The 25,431-nt window shown below is 41.7% G+C and overlaps 1 protein-coding gene across 4 annotated transcripts in view; it reads right to left on the bottom strand.

The window, feature by feature from the left end:
- The window catches only part of SLC4A2 (solute carrier family 4 member 2), a 2,370,566-nt gene that overhangs the window by 130,412 nt on the left and 2,214,723 nt on the right, over positions 1-25,431 (bottom strand). For all 4 annotated transcript variants that reach the window (XM_044067584.1, XM_044067586.1, XM_044067587.1 and 1 more), the window contains one exon: positions 9,827-10,080. In XM_044067584.1, coding sequence (XP_043923519.1) covers positions 9,827-10,080 — 254 coding nt within the window. The remainder of the gene's footprint in view (positions 1-9,826; positions 10,081-25,431) is intronic.

Below are 25,431 nucleotides of genomic sequence, written 5' to 3'. Positions count from 1 at the left end.
ATAACTTCATTTTGTAGACTTCTTAACCTTAGACTATTTTTCCAAACAGCAACTAATCCTGAATTGCAGGATGGTTTCAGATACCACAAATCCAATTTCATGCCACCAATGCATCACTCAATGTGTTAATGTTTCAGAATTGCATTCTCAAAGATCTGCATTTTAATTTTAGGGAATTCCGTACCAAATCAAAATCTCTCAAAGATCGAAATGGATGCCATTCATGAACTTGAAACTAACCATGATTTGGCAATATTGTCTGCAGTGGTGGTACAGGATTGGACTCAATGCAACACGGAAGCTACAAGACAATTAGCCGATAGTCGTTATTATACTCAGATGACATTGGACACAACTCCTGTATTCAAGAAACAAATCAACCAGTTTTTGGCATCAGCCAAAAACGAGGGAATCATCACAGACAACACACTACATCACCTCACGGTGCCTGACCCATCTAGTCCACACATATATTTTTTAGCAAAAATACACAAGAATCTGGAAAATCCACCTGTCAGACCTATAGTTTCAGGTAGGGGTTCCCTCACGGAACCATTATCCCAGTTTCTGACACAGTATCTCAAACCACTTCTGAAATGGGTTAGGGCCGCATTCAAGACACTACGGAATTCCTCAAAATCATCTCAGAAATGCAGCTTGTGCCTGGGTGGTTGCTATTCAACCTTGATGTTTCTTCATTGTATAACAACATTCCAAACTGGGAGGGCCTGGAAGCATTAGAATACTGGTTATATAAGTCAGAGTTGTATCAACTGTGTTTCAACACCTTTTTTCTTTGCCTGGTCGAACATGTTCTTACGAAGAACGTGTTCTATTACCAGAATAAATGCTACCTACAAATACAAGGCACTGCCATGGGAGCCTCATTCGCTCCCATATATGCTGATTTATTTATGGCCCACATTGAGGAAGAGCTCATCTATGACAACTCACATCTATCTAGATGAGATTGATATTTGGAGAAGATACTTGAACGACTGCTGGTTAGTATGGAGATCAGACCCTGATTATCTTACTGAGTTTGTTGGGTATTTAAATGACAACAGATGGGGTATACAATTTAAGGTTACCTATGACATCAATAAGATCACTTTTCTAGATGTCACAGTTAGTAGGAACGATGACCACACTTTGACATCAGAAGTATAACATAAATACTCCCAATACAACTCCCTTCTCCATGCTACCAGCTTTCATCCTCCACATATATGCAGAAACGCATATGTTCAAATGATGCGACTTATCAGGTATATCAAGAAGATCTCTCTACCAGATTCAGGAATAGAGGATACAAAATGAGGAATATCTTTCAGGTCAGACAATGGGTGGCTAATCACAACAGGCAAGATCTCCTAACATAAGGGGAGAAGACCAAGAACAAGAATTCAACCATCCGACTAGTCACTATGTATGGTAGAAATACTGACATCCTACTCAATAGTGTCCGCAGACATTGGAACATACTTTTGGCAGACAACACATTATGTTAGTTTCTGGATGACAGATGTCAATTTTCCTTCAGGAGAGGCAGGAATTTGGGCTCATTCTTAAATCATTACAAACATAGTTGGAGAAGTAAAGGTGACCCTGTACATACCACTCTGGTGGGGGATCAACTCAAGGGTTGCTTTCCCTGTGGCCACTGTACTCACTGCAGAAGGGTGATGAAGACATGCCAGTTCAGCAGCAAAAATACTGAGCAAGTATTTGATATTTTCTTTTTTGTTAACTGTCAGGCTGACTGGGTGATATATTTGGTTACCTGTAGCTGATCTGCATTTTATGTGGGGCAAACGTCCAGGCCTTTAAAAATCAGAATCTCTGAACATTTAAGTGACATCAGACATAAGAAGCTTACGAATGCATTAAACAAACATACCGAGGTACATAAAAATGCATCTTTTACTTTTACTGCGATTGACAGAATCATGGGACACAGAAGTAATAAATCAGGTTGGCATCAGATATTAAATAATAGAGAAAAAAATGGATCATCAAACTGGGGGCACTATTTTCACCAGGTCTTAATGAATACCTATAAATGGTATGGTTAATTGAATAATTAATTTACTTATTTGGAGCTTCATTTAGAGGTAAGCTATAAAAGGGAGAACAAGTGAATATGTTTTTACTGCACTGAAGAAGGCTTTATATTTTTACAGCCGAAACCGGTCTGTTTCGTCTCCTTTTCATGTCTTTGAGCTACAAAATACATTGGTTTATGCTACAGTCTTGCTGGCTCACAATGTTTTACTTCTAGAGACCACTACCCAAGATCAGACAAGTCGGCCTTTTCAGTCTCACGCCACAGAGGATCAACCAGGGGTGCATTTCCTCCTGGCCCCTCATCATCTACCAAAGAGAGGAAGTGATGCATATTTAAACCCTTTCATAAAAGAGAACAAGTTCAACACCTCCATGACCTACAAAGCCATCTTAACAATTAATTTACCTCTAGAAGGGCTATACCATGGCTTTGCCTTTGAACACTGGTCCTTGTGATGGTGCTCTGGCCAAGGTCAAGCGCTGTGTCTATAGTTCCTCTGCCCTAAGTACAGATTAACTTTCAACCTCCACCATTTTCCTGACAGTGAGAGGTAGGCAACAGCATTTACTTCTGACCCCTGTGGGTAACATGACTGAAATGCTCAAAATTATGGCAATGATTTATATAATTTACATCTGGCCCTATTTAAGCGCAATTTGGACGATTGGATGGGTAACAGGAAATTCACCCCAGGGGTTCCACCTGTGTCCCTCTTGGACAAGGCAATGGGTTCTAACTTTAGTGTCTGCTTGAACCAGACATTCTTGGGAACATGGATTGAACTTGGCTAGGCTTGTAAGGGCCCTGGGCCATTAGACTAGTAACCTCCTATGATCATGTGCCTCCCCACGGCAATAAAGATAATGCTGGTGCAAGTTCTTGACTAGTAGTTTGAAGGCCATGCAGACACTTTACAATTCTGATATTAGCAATTAAAAAAAGAAGTTATGTACTCACCATAACGTTCCATCTGAGTATTTATACTTCATTTTTCTGCAACCTGTGGGTATACGGATCCGAGCCGGCAACTTTTTTTCTAGCATCTGCTCCAAGCTCTGAGCTCCTCCCCTTACCCATAATGCCCTACCATCTCCTATCTTCCCTCAGATCGAGTTTGCTGCAACTAACAATATACATGCAACTCAAACCAAACCAACCTGAAAACAGGATAAGGTCCGGGGGATGGAGGGAGGAATGTTGCAGAAAAATGAAGTATAACTACTCAGATGGAAAATTATGGTGAGTACATAACTTCTTTTTCTGAAGTAGTTAACCTCATTTTATCTGCAACCTGTGGGACAGAGTCCCCAGCTACTCCGATCCTGGGAGGCCCTTATGGAAGGATATTCCTGAGCACCACAGAGCCAAAGGATGCTCTACCCCTTGAAATCAGAACCAATTTGTAATGGGAAGTGAAGGTATGTGAATTGGCCCATGTCGCTGCTGCACAAATATCATCCAAAGGTACCCTGGACCAAAAAGCAGCAGAAGTCGCCATGGACCTGGTAGAATGAGCCTTAACTATACCAGGAGAAGATAAACCTTTTGCTTTGTAAGCATGTGAAATGCAAAGAGTGATCCATCTGGCTAAAGAAACTTTAGAAATAGCTTTACCCATAAATGCTTTGGAAAAGGAAACAAACAATTGGTCAGTCTTGCGGAAAGACTTTGTTCTATGAAGATATAAACAAAGTTGTCTATGAACATCCAACAAATGGAGTTTGTATTCACCTTTATTTTGAAAGTTGGGAAAGAAAACGGGCAGATTAATGGACTGGTTTATGTTTGCTTCAGATGCCACTTTAGGTAAGAAGGTAGGGTTAGTACAGAGGGAAATCCTATCCTTATGGAAGACCAAATACGGAGACACGGAAGACAGAGCTTGAAGCTCAGAAACTCTCCTAGCCGATGTGATGGCGACTAGGAAAGCTGTCTTCCAGGACAAAAATTTTAAGTCCACCGAAGTTGCGGGTTCAGAAGGAGGGGCTACCAAAGCCTGTAAAACAAAAGTAAGGTCCCAAGGAGGTACAGAATCCTTGACAGGGGGCCGTAGCAAAAACGTACCTTTAAGAAAAGCCTTACACAGCCTAGAGGAGGCTAAGGCCATGTTGTCTTCACCAACGTGAAAACTGGAAATGGCTGCCAATTGTACTTTCACTGTGGAGGAACTAGCTCCTTGCTGAAAGATACCAGACAAGAAGTCCAACACCGCTGGAACAGGAGCTGTAAAGGGATCTATTTCTCTTTGTGAAGCCCAAATGGAAAAGCGCTTCCATTTACTGCAATATAGTTTCCTAGTGGAGTCTTTAAGAGAGGCCACCAGAATTGATTTTACCTGGGATGAAAGACTGGGAGTCCTGGCGATTAACGGAACTGGAGCAACCAAGCTGTTAGCTTGAGGCTGCCCAGATCGGGTGGACGCATCCCCGACAGATGGGAAATTAGATTCAGGCAGGCATCCAGAACCCACGGGGGAGCTAATAGATGAGACCAAAGGAATGGGAACCAAACCTGAACGGGACAATGAGGATCACTTTGCACGGTAGTCTGCAAGCTTTCTGAAGAAACTTTGGAATGAGAGGTAAAGGTGGATAAGCATACAGAAGCCCGGGGGGCCAAACATGGACTAGAGAGTCTCTGGGGACTTCCCCTGGTGAGGTAATCAGAGAGAAGAACTCACTGCACTTCGCGTTGGAAGGAGATGCAAAGAGATCACAGCAAGCCTGACCCCATGCCAGGAAAATCTCTTCCGCTATTGACTGTTTCAGAGACCACTCGTAAGGCATTAGAATGGCCCAGCTCAATCTGTCCAGTAAAATGTTGGAGCGCCCCAGGATGTGCGTTACTATCAAACACCGACCAGTGGAAATCACCCATTCCCACACTCTCATGTCCTCGCGACATAGAGGGTAGGATCTGGTTACCCCCTACTTGTTGATATACCAGACGACCGACATGTTGTCTGACTGAATTACAATCAATCCGAGAGGGAGGGCTGTGTGAAAGGCTTCCAACGCTAAAAGCACTGCCCTCATCTCTAGAACGTGCAAATTGGTCTCTGTCTGGGACCACGTGCCTTGGACTGTCCTTCCCAAACAGTGTCCCCCCACCCGAGTTGGGAGGCGTCCATGGTCACTGTGGTTTGGACTGAGGGTGACGCAAATGGGCGTCCTTTTGATATCTCCGGTGAAGTTAACCACCAAAGAAGAGATGTCCTGCAGACGTGACTGATCTTGATTGGAAATTCCATGGGTAGGTCTAGCCAAGACCACTGGACAGCCAGAGTCCACTGAAGAACCCGCATGTGAAGGCGTGCATACGGGAGAATAGATATAGCGGCAGCCATGGAGCCCAGAGCCCGGAAAACATCGCTCGCCTTTGAAGACTTGGAGTTCGCTATCTGAGCTATGTAGCCCCTGAGATGTAGAATCATGTCTGGAGTTAGGAATACCTTCATCTGCAAAGTGTCTAACCGTGCCCCAATGAAGTCTAGAATTTGTACTGGTTGCAAATGGGATTTGTGAACATTGACTGTAATTCCCAGTAGGTCTGCTAACCGAATGAAATAATCTCGGGCCAGACACAAGTGATGCTTGTTGTGCACAGCGAAGAGCCAGTCGTCCAGGTATGGAAACACCTGAATACCCTGAAGCCTCAGGTGAGCCTCTACAACTGCCATTACCTTGGTGAACACCCTGGGGGCTGTGGTGAGACCAAAGGGTAGAGCTCTGAACTGAAAATGACTGGCTCCCAGCCAGAAGCGCAGAAATCTCCTGGAGCTTCTGTGTATTTTTATGTGGTAGTAAGCATCCTGAAGGTCTAACGAGCACACCCAGTCGCACTCCCGGAGATAAGGTAGAATGGACTGTAGGGTGACCATCCGGAATTTCTGTTTTGCTACTGACAGGTTTAATGCTGACAGGTCTAGAATGGGCCTGAGGTTCCCAGTCTTTTTTGGCACCAAAAAGAACCTTGAGTAGACGCCTAATCCGGACTGATCGGGGGTGACCTTTTTGATGGCTCGTTTGATAAGCAGCTTTGAAACCTCTAGAGTTGCGGGCTTCCCTGTGAGCGGGTTGAACATCCGGGAGGTCTTTTGTAATATTTGGAGGGGCAATGAAAGGAATAGAGTAACCTCTAGATATTATCTGAAGAACCCAAGCGATTTGTCGTAATGGACTCCCATGCCGCTGGGTGTAAGGACAATCGTCCCTCGACTGCCACCAGAGTAGGACAGTCCGGCAACCCCTCAGGGCTGCTGACCGGGTCTATCAGAGAAGGGTTCCCTAGACCTGAAATTCCTGGGACCCCCTCTACCTCTGGTCGGTGTCGATCCTGTCCCCCTCTGCCTCTGGGGGAATAGCTGTCCTGAGAATCCTGAGAAAATTGAGATTTTCGGAACCATATCTTCTTCTGCCCTCTTTGATTCCTAGAGAAGGACCGCTGAGGGTTAGAGAAGTGGACTCCGACGGCAGACAAAGTCTTCCCGTCCTTTTCACTCTGGACAAGTGTGTCACGTGCTGTCTTTCTAAAGAGGGAAGAACCGTCGTAGGGAGCGTTGATAAACGACGCCTTGAAAGGGTCCACGAACTGACACAATCTGAGCCAGGCATGACACCTCATGGCTATGCCTGTCCCAGCCGCTCTAGCTGCTTCTTCCGTGGTGTGGGAAAGTAGCCACATAGATGTATTTGAGACTGACTTCAGAGTAGACATTTTCGCCGAAAACAGCTGTCTGTCCTGCGGCGATAAAGACTCTGGGGGCGACTCAGCAAATTCCAAAGCAAGGACTCGCTGAAGTCGAATCACATGTGCCAAATAATTCAGTGCACGGATAGAAAAAGTCGCTGAAGAGTATATGCGCTTCCTAAACCTATCCACCGACCTGGACTCCTTGTCTGGAGGGTGGACTAAGGAACTCTCCTGTGCTAGTTCCTTCTTTGTGCCCGCTGCGACCAACATAGCATCAACTGGGGCTCCTTTCGACCAGGGTTGTCTATCAGAAGGAGGAGATAAAACCTTATCAGGACGTTTGGGGATGGGCTCTACGGTATCGGGCTCCTTCCATGCCCTCGTGGTGATGAGGTCCACCAAGGGGTCTGCTGGTGGGGACACCCAGGAAGTCGATGGACCCGTCCCAAAGGCCTCCAGGAACACTGACTCATCCCCATAAGGTTTTGGGGCTGACCAACCTCCCCTCTGGCGGAGGATCTCCATAAATTCTCCGAAGGAGATGTCTTCGGGAGGTGACCTGGGGAAACCTTCTCCTTCATCTAAGTCAGTGTCAGTGGTGAGGGACTCGGGGGGGGGAGTCCAAGTGCCTCCTTTTGCACTTGCAGTGGCCCTCTTCAGTGGGACTTTCAGAAGGGGATCCGCGAGTCGCGGGGGTTTCCTTGGGGAAAATGACCTGGGGATCCTCTGGCGCGGGCTGTCCCTGAGACAGGATGAAGATAGTACTCGCCAAATCCAAGGGGGCCTGGGTGGTATCTGAGGGGATGGGCTGGGGTCTCAATCCCTGGGAGAGAACCCTCTCCACCACTTCGAAGGCCGAGGGAGAAGTCCTCCCCAGATCCGAAGCGGGGACTGTAGCCGAAGACAGGATAGCCTAAGGTCCAAGGGAACGGATCGGGTCCGAAAGGGTCAGAGCCGAAGAATCCATTCCACCGGGTCCGACTCCCTGTCCGTGGCTCCGAGAGTCACTCGGACCCGAACAAGTCGGATCGGAGGAACTCAAGGTAACAGCTGGAGTCGAGGTTGGAGGAACTGTTGGCGCAGAGCTACCAGCTCTGAAGAACCTCGGATCCAAGAGCCCCGAAGCACGGATCGGGGAAGGAGAGATGGAGTAGAAAATAGGCATGGAGGTCGCCCCTCCAGAGGGAGAGGGACCTGGCAAGACTCCCATCTGAATTTGGGTCTGAAGAAATTTCTGCATCATCCTGTCCATATCCATGTCCGATAGGCTTAGAGTCGACCTCGAAGAGGCCACCGACTCAGATCTGGCTGGTCTGCGCAGAGGGGTAGAGGGCCTCGGGTCCGAATGTTCCAATGGCTCCGGTGAGAAACGTGGTGACCGGAGCTGAGGAGAAACAGGCCTCATGGTCTTAGATGGAGGGTTGAGAAAGAGCTCCCTGTCTGGGGATCTTTTGTGATGCCTGTCTTTCTTTTTTTTTCTCCCTTTCTTCTCTACGTCTTTCCTTTTCCTTCTCTTTTTCTCTTTCTTTTCCTTTGTCAGACTCACTGACTGAAGGTCTGTCCTTAGAAGACCCATTGCCAGACAAAGAGGGCGGTTGAGTCCCTGTCTGGGGAGGTGCACTAGCGACCGAGGCAGAATCCAGCATGGCAACAGGGAGAAGGCCTTTGGTAACTAGCGTGGCCTTACAATCCCTAAGGGCCCTAGGGTTGAAGCCTGAACAGACAGCACACTGAGTGGATAAATGTGCCACTCCTAAACATATCACACAGAGTGTGACCATCGGCAGCGGAAAGCTTATGGCCACACACTGTACATTTTTTGAACACAGGCTTTGGCTGGTCAGCCACAGTCCTGCACTCAAAGGTAAAGGTACTACCTTCCCAAAAAAAAACACATACACACAGGTAGGGTAAGGGCAGGCCTGACTACTACTCTAATACAAAAAACTTTTTTTTTTTTTTTTTTTTTACATTAACGACCAACTACTGAAGGAGAGGAAGGGTAATCCTAGACAAGCACACTTAGATATAAGTAAAAGTTTCCACTTACTATCCCTTTTTAGCTCAGAGCAAAGGAGACCAGAATGCACACTACTGGCGCGGCAAACGAGATCTGAGGGAAGATAGGAGATGGTAGGGCATTATGAGTAAAGGGAGGAGCTTGGAGCAGATGCTAGAAAAAAAGTTGCCGTCTCGGATCCGATACAGATCCGTATACCCACAGGTTGCAGATAAAATGAAGTTAACTACTTCAGATCTTCCACTAATATGCATTAGGAACAAGACTGAAAAAAAAAAAACTAGAACAAGCTCAGGGGCCACACATGCTTTTGTAGTTGGTATGTGAAATCATGCACTGCATCAGCATCAGGTGTACGTGTTCCTAGCATGGAAGTTTTTTTTTTCAGCATGTAAGCTTTTGAGGGAAAATGTGCAGGCATGTGACTTTGGACAGGAAGAGCCAGTCACAAGGGGCCCCCCATCCAGTGTTAGAATAGCTGACTCCTATTCAAAGTCCAAAGTGTGGAGGCACATTAGGTGCACTTTCTGTTTGATCATTTTCTAGATTCCCTGTCTATGGGCAGATCACTCAAATATTTCTGTAATTTCACTTTCCGAACTAGTAACAAAATGGTCAAAGTGCCTTGTCACCTTCATTACCTATTATTCAGTCTGGCAGTGTAGCACACAAGGTTAACACTGGGAACTGCTAACCGCAGCTTTCATCCTGCAAACTTGTGCTTAACTCCCTCAGTCTTCACATGGAAATGTTTCTAAGTGAACTTTTACACAATATACTTAAGTCATCCATAAAAAGTGGCTTGTGCCTTGAGGTCTGACCCAATTACCAAATTAATAAATTTAAGCGGTTATTAATGCACTTATTCTCACATCTCTCCTGTAAAAGATCCACCATGATGAGCATAGTGGAAGTACATGGTCAACCAATTAAGTGAAATAAAAAATATATGGTATGATGTTACTGCTTTGGTTCTTGCAGAATATACTTTCTTCTTAGGAATCAATGAAGACTTCTCACTAATTGTACGCAACATATGTACATACCCACAAGGATGGCAACCAACAAGCCAGTCACTCTCTGCTCTATCACATTCTGTATTCTGGGCTTATCTCCTGGGGCCACCGCTTTGCTCATCACAGTTAATGCATTGGCATGAGTCACGGACCTTACTGTAGCTGCTGTCAACCATGGCAAACCAAACAAAGCACAGAACCCGCCCATGGCAACAATGATCAAGAGGTCCAGATGGAATCCAGAACCTTTCACCAACATCCTCTCTTTTTTACTGATGATCAGCCTGGAAGAAGAAAAGTGAGACATTTTTAAGTTTAGTGTCATCAGCCCTACATATCCCATCAGTAAGTCACACATTTACTGTAATTCCTTCCAGCTCTTGCAGTCTGTAATTTACAACTCCCCCAAATGCAGCTTATATGTGGAGGCAAATCATTTCATTTTATTTAAATTACGAGCAGCGCAGAACAGAAATCCTGCACAGAGAAATTAACTGAGAAGCTAAAACCTGCAAAAAAAGATTGGCTAAAAAAAAAAAAAGAAGTTATGTACTTAGCATAATGTTTCATGTGTGTTGCCCATCTCCACCTTTATTCTCACTGATGGGTCTACCACATCATCATCAAACACCTGGTAGACAGAGTTGGAGATCTGGATTTAGTTAAAGAAGATATTGGTTCCAAGGATGGAAAACAGATTTGATATCTAAATTTGGTGGGAGCCAAAGAGGTCTGAGCCGAGGGTTCAAGCTGCTCCGACGAATTCTTGGATCCGGAGACGACTGTGCTACAAAGCTTCTGTTGGAGCAGACAGTCTAGGAGCTTTTTGTTTCAACTCTGAGGAAGATTTCGGAGCCAAAGTATGTTTTTGCGACTTGCCTGACTTGGAAGAAGTTGTGGACTCTGGTGAAATCACCTCAGAAAAGGGAGTCTTACGCAGTTTCTTTAATATGAGCTTATTGTTATGCTCCATAAGAGCCCTTTGATTGAAACTGTGGCAATCAAGCATGATTCTTGAAGATGAAGAGGCCCCAAGTGTGTGAATACACCAATCAGTGGTGCAACCATACTGGATCTGGTCCTCACTAATATGGGAAACTGCTGCACACCCCCCTACTATAATGCCTTCTCTGTACGGGAAGACCACAAAAATGGTCTCTTTTGAAGTAAAAATAAAACCAGGACTCCCATCTAAACCTGGAATAGTCAGGAACTATTCTAAGGCTAACCTCCTGCTGTTAAGTGAGAACCTGGCAAAATGTCAAGCCCCCATAAACCCTGTAAACACTTCTGCCTATACAGAACTCTTCACAGAAACCCTATACAGGCATGTTAATAGCTGCATAGAGGCAGCTGTACCCACCAGGAAGAAGTACAGAACTCAAAAAAAACAAGCCACCCTGGTGGAATCACAAAATCAATCGGCTATATAGCAGGAGGAAGAAAATCATGGCAAAACTTAGGAGGTGCAGCACCCAGCAGGAAAAAAGCATTCTCAAACTAGACAAACAACTCAGAGAACAAATAAAGTATACCAAATCCAAATATGAGGTAAGTTTAACAGCCTCCCAAGCCAAAGACAACCAGAAAGCATTCTTTAGCTATGTCCGCAACCTCAAAGGCAATACACAATTGTGTGCAGAACTCAATGTAAATGCAGCCACTTATACTGTGCCAGAAGATATAGCAAACCTCCTTGCTGATAAACTCAGCTCCAACTTTACTCCTCTCTCCCCTCAACCTTTCCTCAGGAAATATCATCAAATGTAACTCCTCCTACTATCACTAGGGAACAAGTCCTTAATGCTCTCTCTAAGACCAAGAACACTTCATCAATGGTCCCAGATAATATCCCAGTATGCCTTCTAAATAGCATGAAAGATGACCTATCAGGGCCTCTTGGATTACTATTTAACTGTAGCTTCTAAACAGGCTTTGTGCCTCATGAATGGAAAAAGGCAACAGACATCCTTCTGCACAAAGGCAGACCATCTACAGACCTTGGAAACTACAGACCCATAAGTCTCACTAGTCTTGTGTGTAAAGCCATGGAAAGAATTATCATGGAGATGATAAACAGAGATATAGTAAACCTCCAGACACTGGACCCAACCCAGTTTGTTTTCGTCAAGGGCAGATCATGTCTACTCAACCTGGTGGACTTCTTTGAGAAGGTCACCAAAGCAATGGATGAGGGCAGAATCGTTTACACTGCCTACCTTGACTTGGCCAAGGCATATGACACAATACACCACTCGGGCATTGTTGACAAAATCAAGAGGTTATGTACAAACCCATATGTCACCCGGTGGACAGCCAACTGGCTCACAGACAGGACCCAGGAAGATAGAATTGGGGAGTCCACCTCTATAAAGAGGACAGTCACAAGTGGAGTCCTCAGGGATCTATCCTTGGACTGCTTCTTTTTGGCATTTACTTCTCAGATGTCAAGGCCAATGTCAAGTGGTCTCTGGCTGACTAAATTTGCAAATGATTGCAAATTAGAAGCGGTCACTGAATATCACACTTACACAAATGTTCTCCAGGAGGGGCTGACACAGACAAACAACTGGTATCAGAGCCATGGACTACAACTAAATGCCAGGAAATGCATAATAGTATCCTTTGGAAAGTCATCCATCCCTGGTAACGATCATATTGACAACACACCCCTAAGAACTGACCCAGTAGTCAGGGACGTAGGGACACACATACATAGTAATCTAGCCTCTGATCATAATGTGTCTACAGTGGCGAGGAAATCATTCTATGTTGCACAACTTATAAACAAAGCTATGGAATCTAAGTCCTAGGAAGTCATTGTTCCACTGTATTCGGTTGTTGGACATATCCAACAACTGGAAGGTCCAAAGAGATTCCTCACTAAAAGAATACAGTAAGTAATATGTCCTAAGCAGACTGCCTCAAGGCCTTATCCCTGTATTCAGTCTCCTACAGGCTTTTGAGGGGAGATCTATGCCTGGCATACAGGGCTTTGTCAGACCCCAGTCTAATGGACCTCCTGCATATCCACAAGACAAACAGCACCAGAATTACTCATTCTAAAGACTTAAACCTTGCCTGTGATATAAACAGGACCTGCTGGAGAGATAGGTATGTATCCCAGACACTACACCATCTATGGAACAGGCTCCCCCCTCCATGTGAAGCAGAGTTCCTCCCTAACCCAATTCAAGTGCAACTTGGACAATTGGATGGGAAACCGGAAATTCATCCCTGGTGTGGCACCTATGTCTGTAATGGACACAGGTAACCTGTAAAAGGTTCATCTCCCAGGCCCTTGCTTACACTTATCAAGGGTATCAGAACTTGTCAGAGAGTTGGGATGCATGGCCAGGCTTAAAAAGGCCCTTGTGGTCGTTAACCTAGTAAACACCTAAGAACTCAGGGGATCTTCTTCCCACACTGTTCGCATTTTTTGAAACCAAGAGGTTTCCCTTCCTGTTTTTGAGACATTGTTGCTAAAAGGAAAAGTAGGTTACATGAAAAAATAGCACACATGCGCGCACACACACACACACACACACACACACACACACACACACATGTCCTCTAACTTAAATGGATGGTAAGCAGTTCTAGGAAGGAAGAGAGAAATTTTTTTTTGTTTGTTTTTTTTTTTTTTTAAGAAATCGTCCTCTAACTTAAACGGGTGATGAAAAGGACAGAAGGGGACAACACAAAGAGGAAAAATGTCCTCTAACTTAAATGGACGATAATAGAGAAAGGAAGAAGGGGATAACTCTCACTCTTAAAGACAAAAAATGGGTAAGGTATTTGCTAAATAATTACAAAAAGCTATCAAAATAAGCTTGTAAGGAAGATTTTTAAATTTTGAAAAGGATTAAGGAAAAAAAATAGCACTTAGCCCACAGCTTGCTTGGAGAAACACATCTTTCATAGAGCGGCAAACGAGATCTGGGAATGTTAGGGAATTGCAATATGGGTAAGGCAAAATGCCCACAAGCTTTGCTGAAGGCCGCAAGCTTTTGTAAAAGGCTGAGATGGATCCTATAGATTGGATCTGACCCATCAGTGCGAATAAATGCGAGAGTGACAACATCACATCAAGCCTGTAGTAAGGCTGTCAAAAGCCTATTCTGCATACATAAAACTGTATTTTCTTACATTTTATGAAGAAATAAGGGTTAAGTTAAAACTTAAGTCATCAAGGCAATATATTTAATTTCAGTCACCTATGCAAAGTTGATACATTTCAGGTATTTGTGAACGGTTTAGCCAGGAACAATTTTGAGTGACCCCAAATGTTAATATGACATATACAGGCAGACTTTATCCTCTATTCAAGGGACTCAGAGGGATAAATCATGGTCTGGTCAAAGAACTTTCTCAGAACTCTACCACACAAACATCTGTCATATTAAATTCTTAACACTTTTCTGCCTGCAGCAGGGATCAAGTAGCACTAATATTAACTCTAAAATGTACCATTTTGGATAGTGGTCATTGTATTCTAATTGTGTTTCTAAACAATGGAACTCTGTTCACAGAAAGGCCCCTGCCCCCTCACTATTACAACTTCTCATACAAAATGAACACCTAAAAATCATTCAAAATAGAACCTAAACTTTATCTGGTTCACACTTGGCTCTTCTCCTGTATTTCCCCAGGTTATGGCCAACAACCAAATTGATATCCTCTGCATACAATCTACCTTTACAACTAAACACAATCTACTACTGACTCCACATCAACCTGCATTCTTTCCTTTCTGTATATAACACAACCACTTTTATTAAATAACCCTCTAATCAATATGTACCCAAGCTGAATAACAAAATGTTAACCAACCTCCCCCTTTTCCATAATAATATTTACTTTGCTCTTTATCTTCCCTGCCCCATTGCACTCAAAGATATGTTTTACACTATACTGATTTACTGCATTACCACGGACATTTAGACATCAGGAACACAAAGTCAGTTCTTGTGAAGCAATTTGTTCATAAGATCTTGATCCAACAGCAATCCTATTAGAAATCATTATTACTTACCAGTTCATGTTTTTCTAATTTACACATCAAGTACAAGCTTGCACAATAACAATGACTGCAGGATAGGGGGGCATGGGCTTGGCATTCCAAGATTGTGATAGCAGAACTTGTAACTGTGTGTGTGGGGGTGTGCGCATTTCAGAGCATGCAGAGAATGCCCTCTCCCCTTTGCTGATCTGGGTACTTACATCAGCCACTAGAAGTAAGGTTAGGGACTTAACCGCAACCCCCCCCCCCCCAATGACTGCCTGAATGACAGCTCCTTTTTTTTTTTCCACACACCTTTATTGAATTATCACTTGCGACATAGGCAAATTTACATTCATATAAAAGTACTCAAACTATATTAACAAAAAGTACTGCAACAGTGAAACACGAAGAACATCAAACATTATACTTTACATATATTGCTATATATTATATAACCTAAGCAACATTACATAAATTATTCAATTCCTGACTTTTTTAAACAAGGAAACCTTTATTAAATCATCACTTACTACATAGGCAATCATACATTTATATAAATGAAAAACCACACTGACACAATCCTAGTCACAACTATTATACATCACAAACCATACTGACATACTCCCAGTTACAAACATTATACATCACTTATAATCTTCTCAATCTTTCTCACTCAAACATTACATAGCTCATTAAGTTCTGCACCTTTTAAACCTCATTCCTCCCTTGTATGTATTGCTCCAAAATTCACATTTCTTTCTGTGTAGTTTGCTTCTACCCTTTTCTAAAGATCTCAATTCCAGTTGTTTTATCTGTTACTATATTCACTACTTCTAGTACAGTTGGTTTAGATTTGAATTTCCATTTTTTAGTAACTGCTTTTTTTGGCAGCTACCATTATTAGACACAGCAAGGCCTTACCATGTCTAGTCAATTCTGATTCTGCATCATACCTCAGAAAAATAATCTCCTTCAGAGCAATCTGCCACCCAACATCTCCAACAGTGCATCCTGCAGGGAATCTTTAAAGTCCACCAACTCACCACACTCCCAGAAAATATGTTCCCAATTACCTCTTTCTTCCCCTTCATACCTCCCAACACTTACTGTCTGCCTCACAAAAAAATTTCTGGAGGCTACTTGGGGTATAAAAATATTTATGTAAACATTTTCAGGCAAAAATCCTAAATCTTCTAGATTTTGTTGCACATTTGGGAGACATACATATATCCTCCCAATGTTTCTTATTTTTATTTTATTTTACATTTGTTGACCGGGCTAGTCTAACTGGATATATGTCCATTTTCAGTAGAGGCCCGGGGAGAAAAGCTCCAAGGAAAAAACTTACAATTTAATAGAGAATAACATCAAAACAGTTTTATACAGCAATGATTGTACCATAAAAGCAGTATAACTTTAGCATAACATGTTGGCTAAAAAATAGAAGAAATAAAAGTTTTTTTTTTTTTTTTTTCAATTCTAACCTACTCTTAAGTTGGTTAAAGTATACTGCATTTACATTTACAGTTTACATTTGTTGACTGGGCTAGTCTGGATGCAAGTCCATTTCCAGTAGAGGCCCGGGGAGAAAAGTTCCATGTATTTGCACAGAGTAAATAGATGCTAAAAGAATAGAAGTTGTACAGTGTTATCAAAGAAATACCCTTATTTCTTTGTGAATTGCTTATCCAAACTCTTTTTTCCCAATCCTTTCTAACCTCTTCTGACCGATTCCTACAGTAATCAAGCAATATTTTATATGGTCTACTAATTGTTCTTTTTTAATGACAGCTTCTGTTCTTGATTCTATTAAAAATTCTACTAGTATTGATTAGTATTGATCTTTCATTTAGGACCCCCCTATTTCCTTCTCTTTGCCTATACTCTGATATCAATCCCTGATAGGGAAGGCAATATCTAACCTGCAGTCCAAATAAATTATTGGTGTCTTCCTATTCTATCATCTTTCCCTCTCTAGTTATTTGCTCCCAATACCTTAGTTCCTTTGTCAGTTTTCTCCAAAAATTCCGGCCCCCTCTTGCCTATTGTCTGTGTCCCTAATTGCAGTCATCCCTATCAGCAGAATCTCCTTTCTCCATTCTCGTGGTGGTTTAGTTCTTAGAATAATTTCTGCTACTTTATAGATATAATATTTTGCATGACATTCTCCTTAAAGGCCTGCATCAAAAATCCCAGTTTCTCCTTGTTTCGTGAGCTTCCCACGTGCTTCACCATCATCCCTTTCCACTTTGAATTATAGTTTTCTGCTTGTGCTATGCACAGGAGTCTTAACAGTGTAGCTCTGAAATACCCCTTCATATTGGGTAATCCCAATCCTCCCTGTTCTACTGGAAGAATCAGCTTAATCCACTTGACTCTTGCTGTCTTCCCCTCCTAGACAAAGTCCGTCAGCTCTCTATTAATTACTACCCACAACTTCTCCTCTGGTTGATAAAAATATATCTGACCTGTGTATAAGAATAAGGGGACTAAAAACATTTTAACTGCTTGAATCTTACTATCCATATCCATATCACAAAGCTTCCATTTTTCTCAGTTTTTGCATTATCTTTTTAGTCTCTTCCCACATATTTTTAGCTGCCACACTAGAATAAATTTTATTCCATACTCCTAAATATTTTATTTTATCATGTCCGCATAAATATGGATATTCCTGAACCAGCTCATGTTTGGGTACACAATTTACCTCTATTGCCTTTGTTTCAGCTTCATTAATTTTGTATCCTGGAACGATCTGAAACTGTGTGAAAATGTTCCACAACACTGTAATGTATTTTTCTGGTTTTGTCAGGTACAAAATAATATCATCTGCAAATAAACCAGCTTTTCTTGACCATCATACCAATTACATCCTTGAATTTCTGTGTCCCTTATTTTCTTTCCCAATGGTTCTAAACATAATGCAAATAATAAAGGGGAAAAAGGATACCCTGCCTGGTTCCACTGCTCAAGCAGAAGTTATCAGAGAGGACCCCACTCACTTTAATTTTCTCCTCTGATCCCTCATATATCCTCCTAATCAACTTTATAATTTTTTCATGAAATGCAAATGCTTCCATTGCCCTTCTCACAAAGCCCCAACTTGCTCTGCATCAAGACCCACCAACAATGGTATTTTCTTACATTCTGCTTCCCTCTGAATCATTAATGTCCTGTTAATGTCAAATGTTTGCCTCCCTTCCACAAAATCACACTGATCCATATCTATCAGTTTTGGCATTACGATTGCCATTCTTTTAGCCATTATAGACAAACACTTTATAATTATGGTTAAGTATTGAAATGGGCCTGTATAAAGCTGGATCTGATGGATCAATGCCCTCCAAGTACTACAGCTACCACTGCTTTCTTAAGATATTGTTAAACAAAACCTTCCAGATCTTTATCATTTTTTTCCTCCTAGCTTCCAAACTTCCACAGGAATACCATCTATTCCTGGGGACTTTCCTGTAGATTGGTTATACATCACAATTTTTATCTCATCTCCTGTCCTAACAGTTAGTAATTGAGCCTCATCCACCTCTATGCTTGGCATATTTATTCTTCTATAAACATTTCTATTCGTATCTTTTCTTGATTTTCATATTTCCTTGCTTTAGAGCGACTTTCATAGAATTTCTGAAATATTTCTAATACCTTTACAGGATCTTGTTACCTTCTTTGTTATAGGCTCCCTAAGTTTGGCGACACCTCTTTCTACTTTCTGTTGCCTGAGTCATTGTGCTAAATGTTTTTGTGCTCTATTCTTATAATCAAAAAACAGTTGCTTAACAGCAATCTTTCTAAGCTAGTGCATATTATCGAGGTAATCCCTTATTTTCTGCCTGGCATTCTGCAGTTGATCCTCCTCTAGTTCTGTGAGATTTCCCCCTATTCTGTAATCCTTTAACATGTCAGTCCCTATAAATAATTCTTGTTATTTAACCATAGCTCCATTTCTTTTATTTCCACCCTATTTTTAAACTCTACCTTAATTTTACCTCACTCCCTAACAATATTTTCAGAAGAAATTTCTATCCCCTCTAACAGCTCCTGAATAATCTCCACTACTCATTCCTTAAATTCCTCTCTTTTCAACAGACAGGTGGGAAAGCACCAATGTCTCATTTTTTATTTCATTACCCTGTGATTTTATTTTAGCTATTACAGGCGCATGATCTGAAACAGTTACTGGGTGGGTATCAAGACCTTCAATTAAATGCACATGTTCCTGTGAAATGTAAATTCTGTCTAGCCTAGCCCAGTTTTTATATCTTGGGGAATAATATGCAAATTCAATCCGAACTATTACTGAATTCACATCTTCCATGCCAAATATTTTCATAAATTTCTTCAAAAATCTATCCTCCTTTGTTTTCTTTTCCCTTCTGGGCCCCCCAAACACATCTTCACTGCTGCAAATCAAATTCCAGTCTCCACCTATAAGTAATATTCTTTGCTGAAAACTACCTATTTCTCCCAGAGTTTTCTTCAGCTCCATTATAGCAGTTTTAGGTGAAATGTAAATACATGCCACTGCAATCCTACTCCCTTGCCAGTAGCCCCTTAGCACTACAATCTGCCATTATTTTTTTTTATCTTCTATCATTATTGGAGTGCCTCTTGTAACTAAAGTACTCCTCTTTTCCTTTTTCCCAGGTATTCTGTTGAATAACTATCCTGAAAACCTTTCTTTATCAAATTCACATGTTCAGTTCTAAGTGTGTAACACAGCTACATGCACTCTACATTTTTTAAAATAGTTCACTACGTCTTTCTTGTTTATGTTTATCTGTAAGGCCATTTACATTTAAAGACATTAAATAAAGCATCATTGTATTAAAAAGTTATTATTCCCACCTTTTACATATAACGCCTTTTTTGTTTAATGTCTAGTTCCATCTTTTGTGTTACATGCATACACTGTTTGGCAGGTTGAACTTTTATACAGTTGTTTCTTGTCATATACATTTGATCTTATGTCACATCTTATAAAACTTTTTGTTTTACTGAAAGCCCTCAAACAAAAAAGCAAACACACACACAATACTCCCTAAAACCTATCAACTTAATACCAACACAAAAAACTATGTACACCCTCAAATATTGAAGTTTTACCCTCCTAATAGGAACAAACGTTCCAAACTGACAGCCACACTGACAGACTTGAGTTAACCTATTAAAAAAAAGGTCATCCATGCTTAGACCTATGGTGCAGCTATGATTCTACTAAGTGCTGATCAGTTTTATCTCATCTTTATAGCTCTTCCAACTGGGAAAGCCCTTGGATGTTTTCAGAGAACATTAACTACGTTGGGAAAGCATCTGAATGCTTTCAGAGAACAATATCTCCTAGCCAATTCCTCGTCTTTTTTTTCCCTCAGCCAATCACTCTCCACCAGACTGTAGCCAGTTTCCCTTTATCAGATTGCCTCCATATAGACAAGAACCAGGCATTTTTATCATATTGTTTCCATGGAAACATGATGAACAGCTGCAGAATTGTTACCTAGCATACACGTATTTGCTAGAAAAAAAAGCCTCATAATATTCAATATTCTTAAAACTTGTTACTAAATTAGTCCAATGTCTTCAATCCAGTCATTTCCCCATGCAAGAATGAGGAAAAAGTGCATTAGTTTCTCTCCTATCATTCTTTAAACAGGCTTTTTTTAATACATGGCAGTGCCTAAATTTCTTAAAACTGAACAAGGAGAGAGAGCGGGGAGAGAAAGAAAATAAAAAAAGAACAGCAGCACATGGTTACAATCCCATTACACTTAAAAATAACTGAAAAATTTTACTTTATAGCATGTAAAGAAAACCACATGCCACAAAATTGGTACTATTTAAGAAAACAATCTTTACTTACATTTAACTTTCTCCCTCCTCTTCCCCTCCCCAAATCACTTTTCTGAACATTAATGACATGAAGTAGGTCCTGTGCTTTAGTCTCCCACAAGTCCAACAAATTCTGAAGTCCAATATTTCCAGATTGGTAATTGCATGCATTGTAATCCCATATTAAGTTACTGGTTTTATTACTGTTCATCTCTGAAATCCAGTCTCTGCTTCATTTCCAACATACTCTTGATTCTTCTAGTCAAGTCTCCTGTTCCCTTTCTTCTCTCCAACATTTTCCATTGAAAAATATGAAAAGGTTTCACAGGTACAGTCCCTCTGTGGTCTTTATTACTGAACAACAAGAAGCAGAATCTCATTCTGTTTCACAGTTTACTTTTTGTTAGATAAACTTTTGCATTTCCTCCTTAGCATGTACTTCATCAAAAAATATTTTGTCCCTCCAAGGAAGAATACCTTGAAGACAGCCAGGTATAGCAGTTTGAATCTAACACCTGCATCTTGACATTCTCTGAATAGTGGAATAAATGTTCTCCTCTTCGGCCTGGTGTACGATGAGTAATTATTCTCCACAAACACCCTGCTGCCTCCCACTTTTAGTACTTTGTCCTTCTCCCACAATTTTGTCACAATCAACTCCTCCTGCTGGCAGGATTGTATCTTTACTATTAAAGGTCTAGGTTGCTTTCTTATAGCCAGGTTTGGAGCATACACATGATGTGCCCTCTCAACTAAACTCCTGCTGTAGAACACCAGTCCAGTTGCTTATTTGTGCTTTCATAACATTAATGCAGTCTGTTCCTTCCAGCTTCTCTGGTATACCTGAAAATCTCAGTTTTCCCTGTGTGCTCAGTCTTCTAATTCTATTAATTTTTGAAACATCTCTTCCTGAGCAGTCTCATAATCAATCAGTCTTTTATTTTTAACCTCTGATTTTTGCAGCTTTATCATCTCATCTGAATACCTGCTTAAAGCTTCTTCCATTTTTTCCAGCCTTTTGTTGTTTATGTCGATATACTCCATCAGTGTTTTTATTTAAACCAAATATGTATGCAATTGTCTTACATCATCTTGTAGGTTACTGGAAGTCATGTCTGATGGTTGTATTGCTTTTTGCTGAACAGCTGCAGAAGCTTCCCCAGTCAGTGTTTCTTCCTCACTTTTTGTAGCTGATTTTTTTCCATGTTTTCTGTATTTCTTTATTCCTGGCATCCAGGCAGTGCACTTACTAGCCAGTTACTGAAATTTACCCATAAACACAAGTCTACTGGCCTTCTCTGCTGAGTTTCTGTTTTCACACTGGGAGAGCTAGAATTAAACTGTTACTCAGTGTGCAGCCATCTTGGAAGTCCTGAATGACAGCTCTTGAGGAAGAAAAGAATGATGGTTGGCAGAACAGTAAAGAGATGAAAATAGCCCACTATGCAAACTGCATGAAGAGTTCTGACCATACTCAACACTGAGTCCAAACTTGGGGTGATTTTCAAGCTTCTCCACTGCTTGGTCCACAAAGCAGGACAGACATTGAGAGATGAGAAGAAAACTGGAAGGCCCAACATCCAAAAGCGGCAGAGGAGCAAACTCTCCTATCAAACCTGTCCAGCATTTCTAACATTATGCCTAGAAACAAAATAATAAAATGCTGTGGCCTTTATGACCTATGCTGGAACAGAGAGATCTAAAAAGAGCTGGGGTGAGAATTCTAAGTTTAACCAGGTATGTACAAGAGCTTCCGTAATGTATCCTTAATGATCAGATCCATGGGAGAAATCACTCAGTACTGGCACCCCTACCCTTTTTGAATGTAAAGTGAATGAGGCTTTGACAATCTGCACAGTTCTCGGATGTACAACTTGTTCACTGATTGCACAATCACTGCTGATGCAATTTCTATTTATGCACAAGCAGTGAATAAAAGTGTTTTTCGCTTTTCCTTTTTCTCCACAGTTGCATGACCATGGCACTAGCAAATATAATTAAGAGGACTGGGATGAGGGTGACCCCCTACATGAGTAGTGCAAGGGGAATTGCCCTCATCAAAAATAGTTGTTTCATTAGTTTGGTTGAAGCTTTGCCAGTTTATTTCATCCAGCAGAGGCTTCAACAAGAATTATGCTGACAAGATGTAGTGGAACCCCAAGGGCTCACTCTTCTCCTTCCCATGACATAAGAGGGGATTGAGTCCAGTCCGCAGAGAAAGGCTAGAGTCTCATTGTCTCTTCATTGGGAGGCAGCTGCAAGTTAAGAAGAAATCTGTGTCCTTGACCATTTCAAAGACAGTGGCCTATGGATCCCTCAGGCTCTTCACAGGAGGGCCTCTGACTAACACCAGAAGAAAGATCATACATGCACTTCTTGTATGTGGAAAACATGAAATGCCTCTGGCACAGGCATGCTCCAGGCCTAGTGCTGGCATCAGGCCATATTTTCTAAGGGTGAAGACATTCACCTGCACTTTGATCCATCAGACAGTAAAAATACACTTGATGTTTAGGACTTGAATTGGAAAGCCCCAGCTATTGGACAACCTAGCAGATACCAACAATCTGAAGCAACAGACCCCGTAATGTCTGCAAGGGAGACCTGGGAAGGGAGTGTTTAGCCTTAAGTACTCCTGATCTAAGAACAATTGACTCAACAGTAGACTCTGCAGAATCAATGAGTTCCAGGCAGTCATTCTTGATCTGTGTAGTGCCTAGGTCCCAGAATGAAAATATCCCATTGTAGCCACAAGCCAGGAGCATATCTCCTTCATGCCCCTCATCTGACAAACAAGAACGAGTGCCGTGCACAATTCAGAAACACATCCCATGCAGGACTCTCCTAAATGAAACAGAGAACTGACATGGGCTGCGACTTTCGCTAGTAAAGGACAAGTTCAGCATCTGCATAACCTATAAGGCCATCCCTGCATTAGATTTACTTCCAGGAGGGCATGATGCAGTGCAGTGCAGCCTATAATCCAAGCTTTGCTCCTAATGATAGTGCCCCAGCTGCACCTGGGTCTCTCCTGCTGAGATCCGCACAAGGCACTCTTCAACTGCTGCCATACATCTATTGGTGATGGAAGAAAAGACTGCGTCCCTGCAATATCTGAAGCTAACAGTCCTAAAATGTTGGCACTTATGCCAAGCCAATAAAGGCAATACCAATGAGGAGCTTGATTAATAATTGAAAAGCCTCAGGGACATTATGTAGATTTGAATCAGGGCATCAAAAGCAAGAACATTTCACAGACATTTGTTGAAAACAAGGTATGAGGCAGGAACCATGAGAGTGATAGAAAAGGACTGTCTGGTTCAGGAACTACGTATGCTTATGCAGTTGCCACATTACATAATAGCATGCGTCAGTAGCAAGTGTGTACCTGAATGACAATGCTTCTACAAAAAAATGCCATCTTTGTACTGGTGGAGGGGATGAACCCACTTATCACATCATGGAGAGCTCTCATTTTTAGATCTCTTGTTCCTGGAAAGATGAAGATTCAGTTTTTGAAGACTGTAATGCCCAGACTTTGAAAGAACTGCTAAGTTGCATGCTTTAAAGTCAGAAAAGAATCTGCATGAATTGGTCATTCTTACAATGGCAGATATGAACCCCCACAAGTTTCAGTTAAAATACAGGAATCAGGCATTTGGGCACAACAGAGATGCTAAACATTCATGAAGTGAACCAGTAGTTAACAGTTATACTCAAAACCAGAGCAAATATCTGTCAGTTTTGTGAACAGCCACATGTAAATGTAGTGTCCGTAGATATGAAGGAATTCTGTATTATGGGACTGCAGTTTTTGTTCTGACAGACATTTGTACAACTGTGAGATCCAGAAGTGGCTTCACTGAAATTCTTTGTACTCAGAAGAAACATGCACTGAATCTGTCTTCATTTCTACCAAAGGTACTGGCTCTACTGTCTGAATGTGTAGGAGTTGCTAGATTATAAGGAAGGACAAGTGAATTTGACATTTTGGGTGTAGGTGAAATGGGCCCTGAGATTGTATTTACATACACTTTCTTTTTAGACAGCAATGGTGCACAGTTAGGCTAGTAACTGGGGGGAGGGAACTGCAATGAAGGTGGTAACAGTCATATCACTTGACGATGTCAGTACATGACGTAACAGCTGCTTATGTCAGCTTTGAGATTTTTTTTTAAAGGAACTATCAGCAATGCCTCCTGCCAGATCATCTATTGGTTTCAGAATCTCTCAATGACAGTACGTAATATTGGCCTAACAACATGTCCTAACACCCAGTGTAGCAGCCATGTAAACCTTATTACCAAAGCAGTTCAGCATACTTCTTTGCTGCCTAAAGTGGTATTTACAGACACTGTTTTCTTAGACAACAACGGAGCACACTTAGGTCAGTTAAGGGGTTTACACAGACAATATATTTTTACTGTTAACAATCGATTTACTAGAGGTCCTCTTCAGTGGGTCACATAGATTAACCATTAGTTCTTTAATCAAAACTCACGTTTTTTTCAACTAAATCTCATATCTGGAGGTATCTGTGTTTTTGTCTGACATGCAGAAATAATATGCCACCAACATAAACGTGCTGCCAACCACAGTTTGCTAGTTTATCCTAATCCACTAGTAAATATACAGCTACAAATCACCAGTTTTGAATGTTGGTGGGATAAGACACAAATATACACTTTCAGCCATGCTCTTCTTAAAAAGACCTGAAAAGGGAGTATGTAAAAGGCAGTACATACATCCATTTAATTGAAGTTAGACAAGAACTACACTAAGACATGTT

The sequence above is a fragment of the Protopterus annectens genome, chromosome 3.part1 (assembly GCF_019279795.1).
Source record: "Protopterus annectens isolate FY-2018-M chromosome 3.part1, PAN1.0, whole genome shotgun sequence".
Classification (NCBI taxonomy): domain Eukaryota; kingdom Metazoa; phylum Chordata; order Ceratodontiformes; family Protopteridae; genus Protopterus; species Protopterus annectens.
The sequence above is the reverse complement of the archived record's forward strand: the minus strand, read 5'-3'. Positions and strand labels throughout refer to the sequence as shown.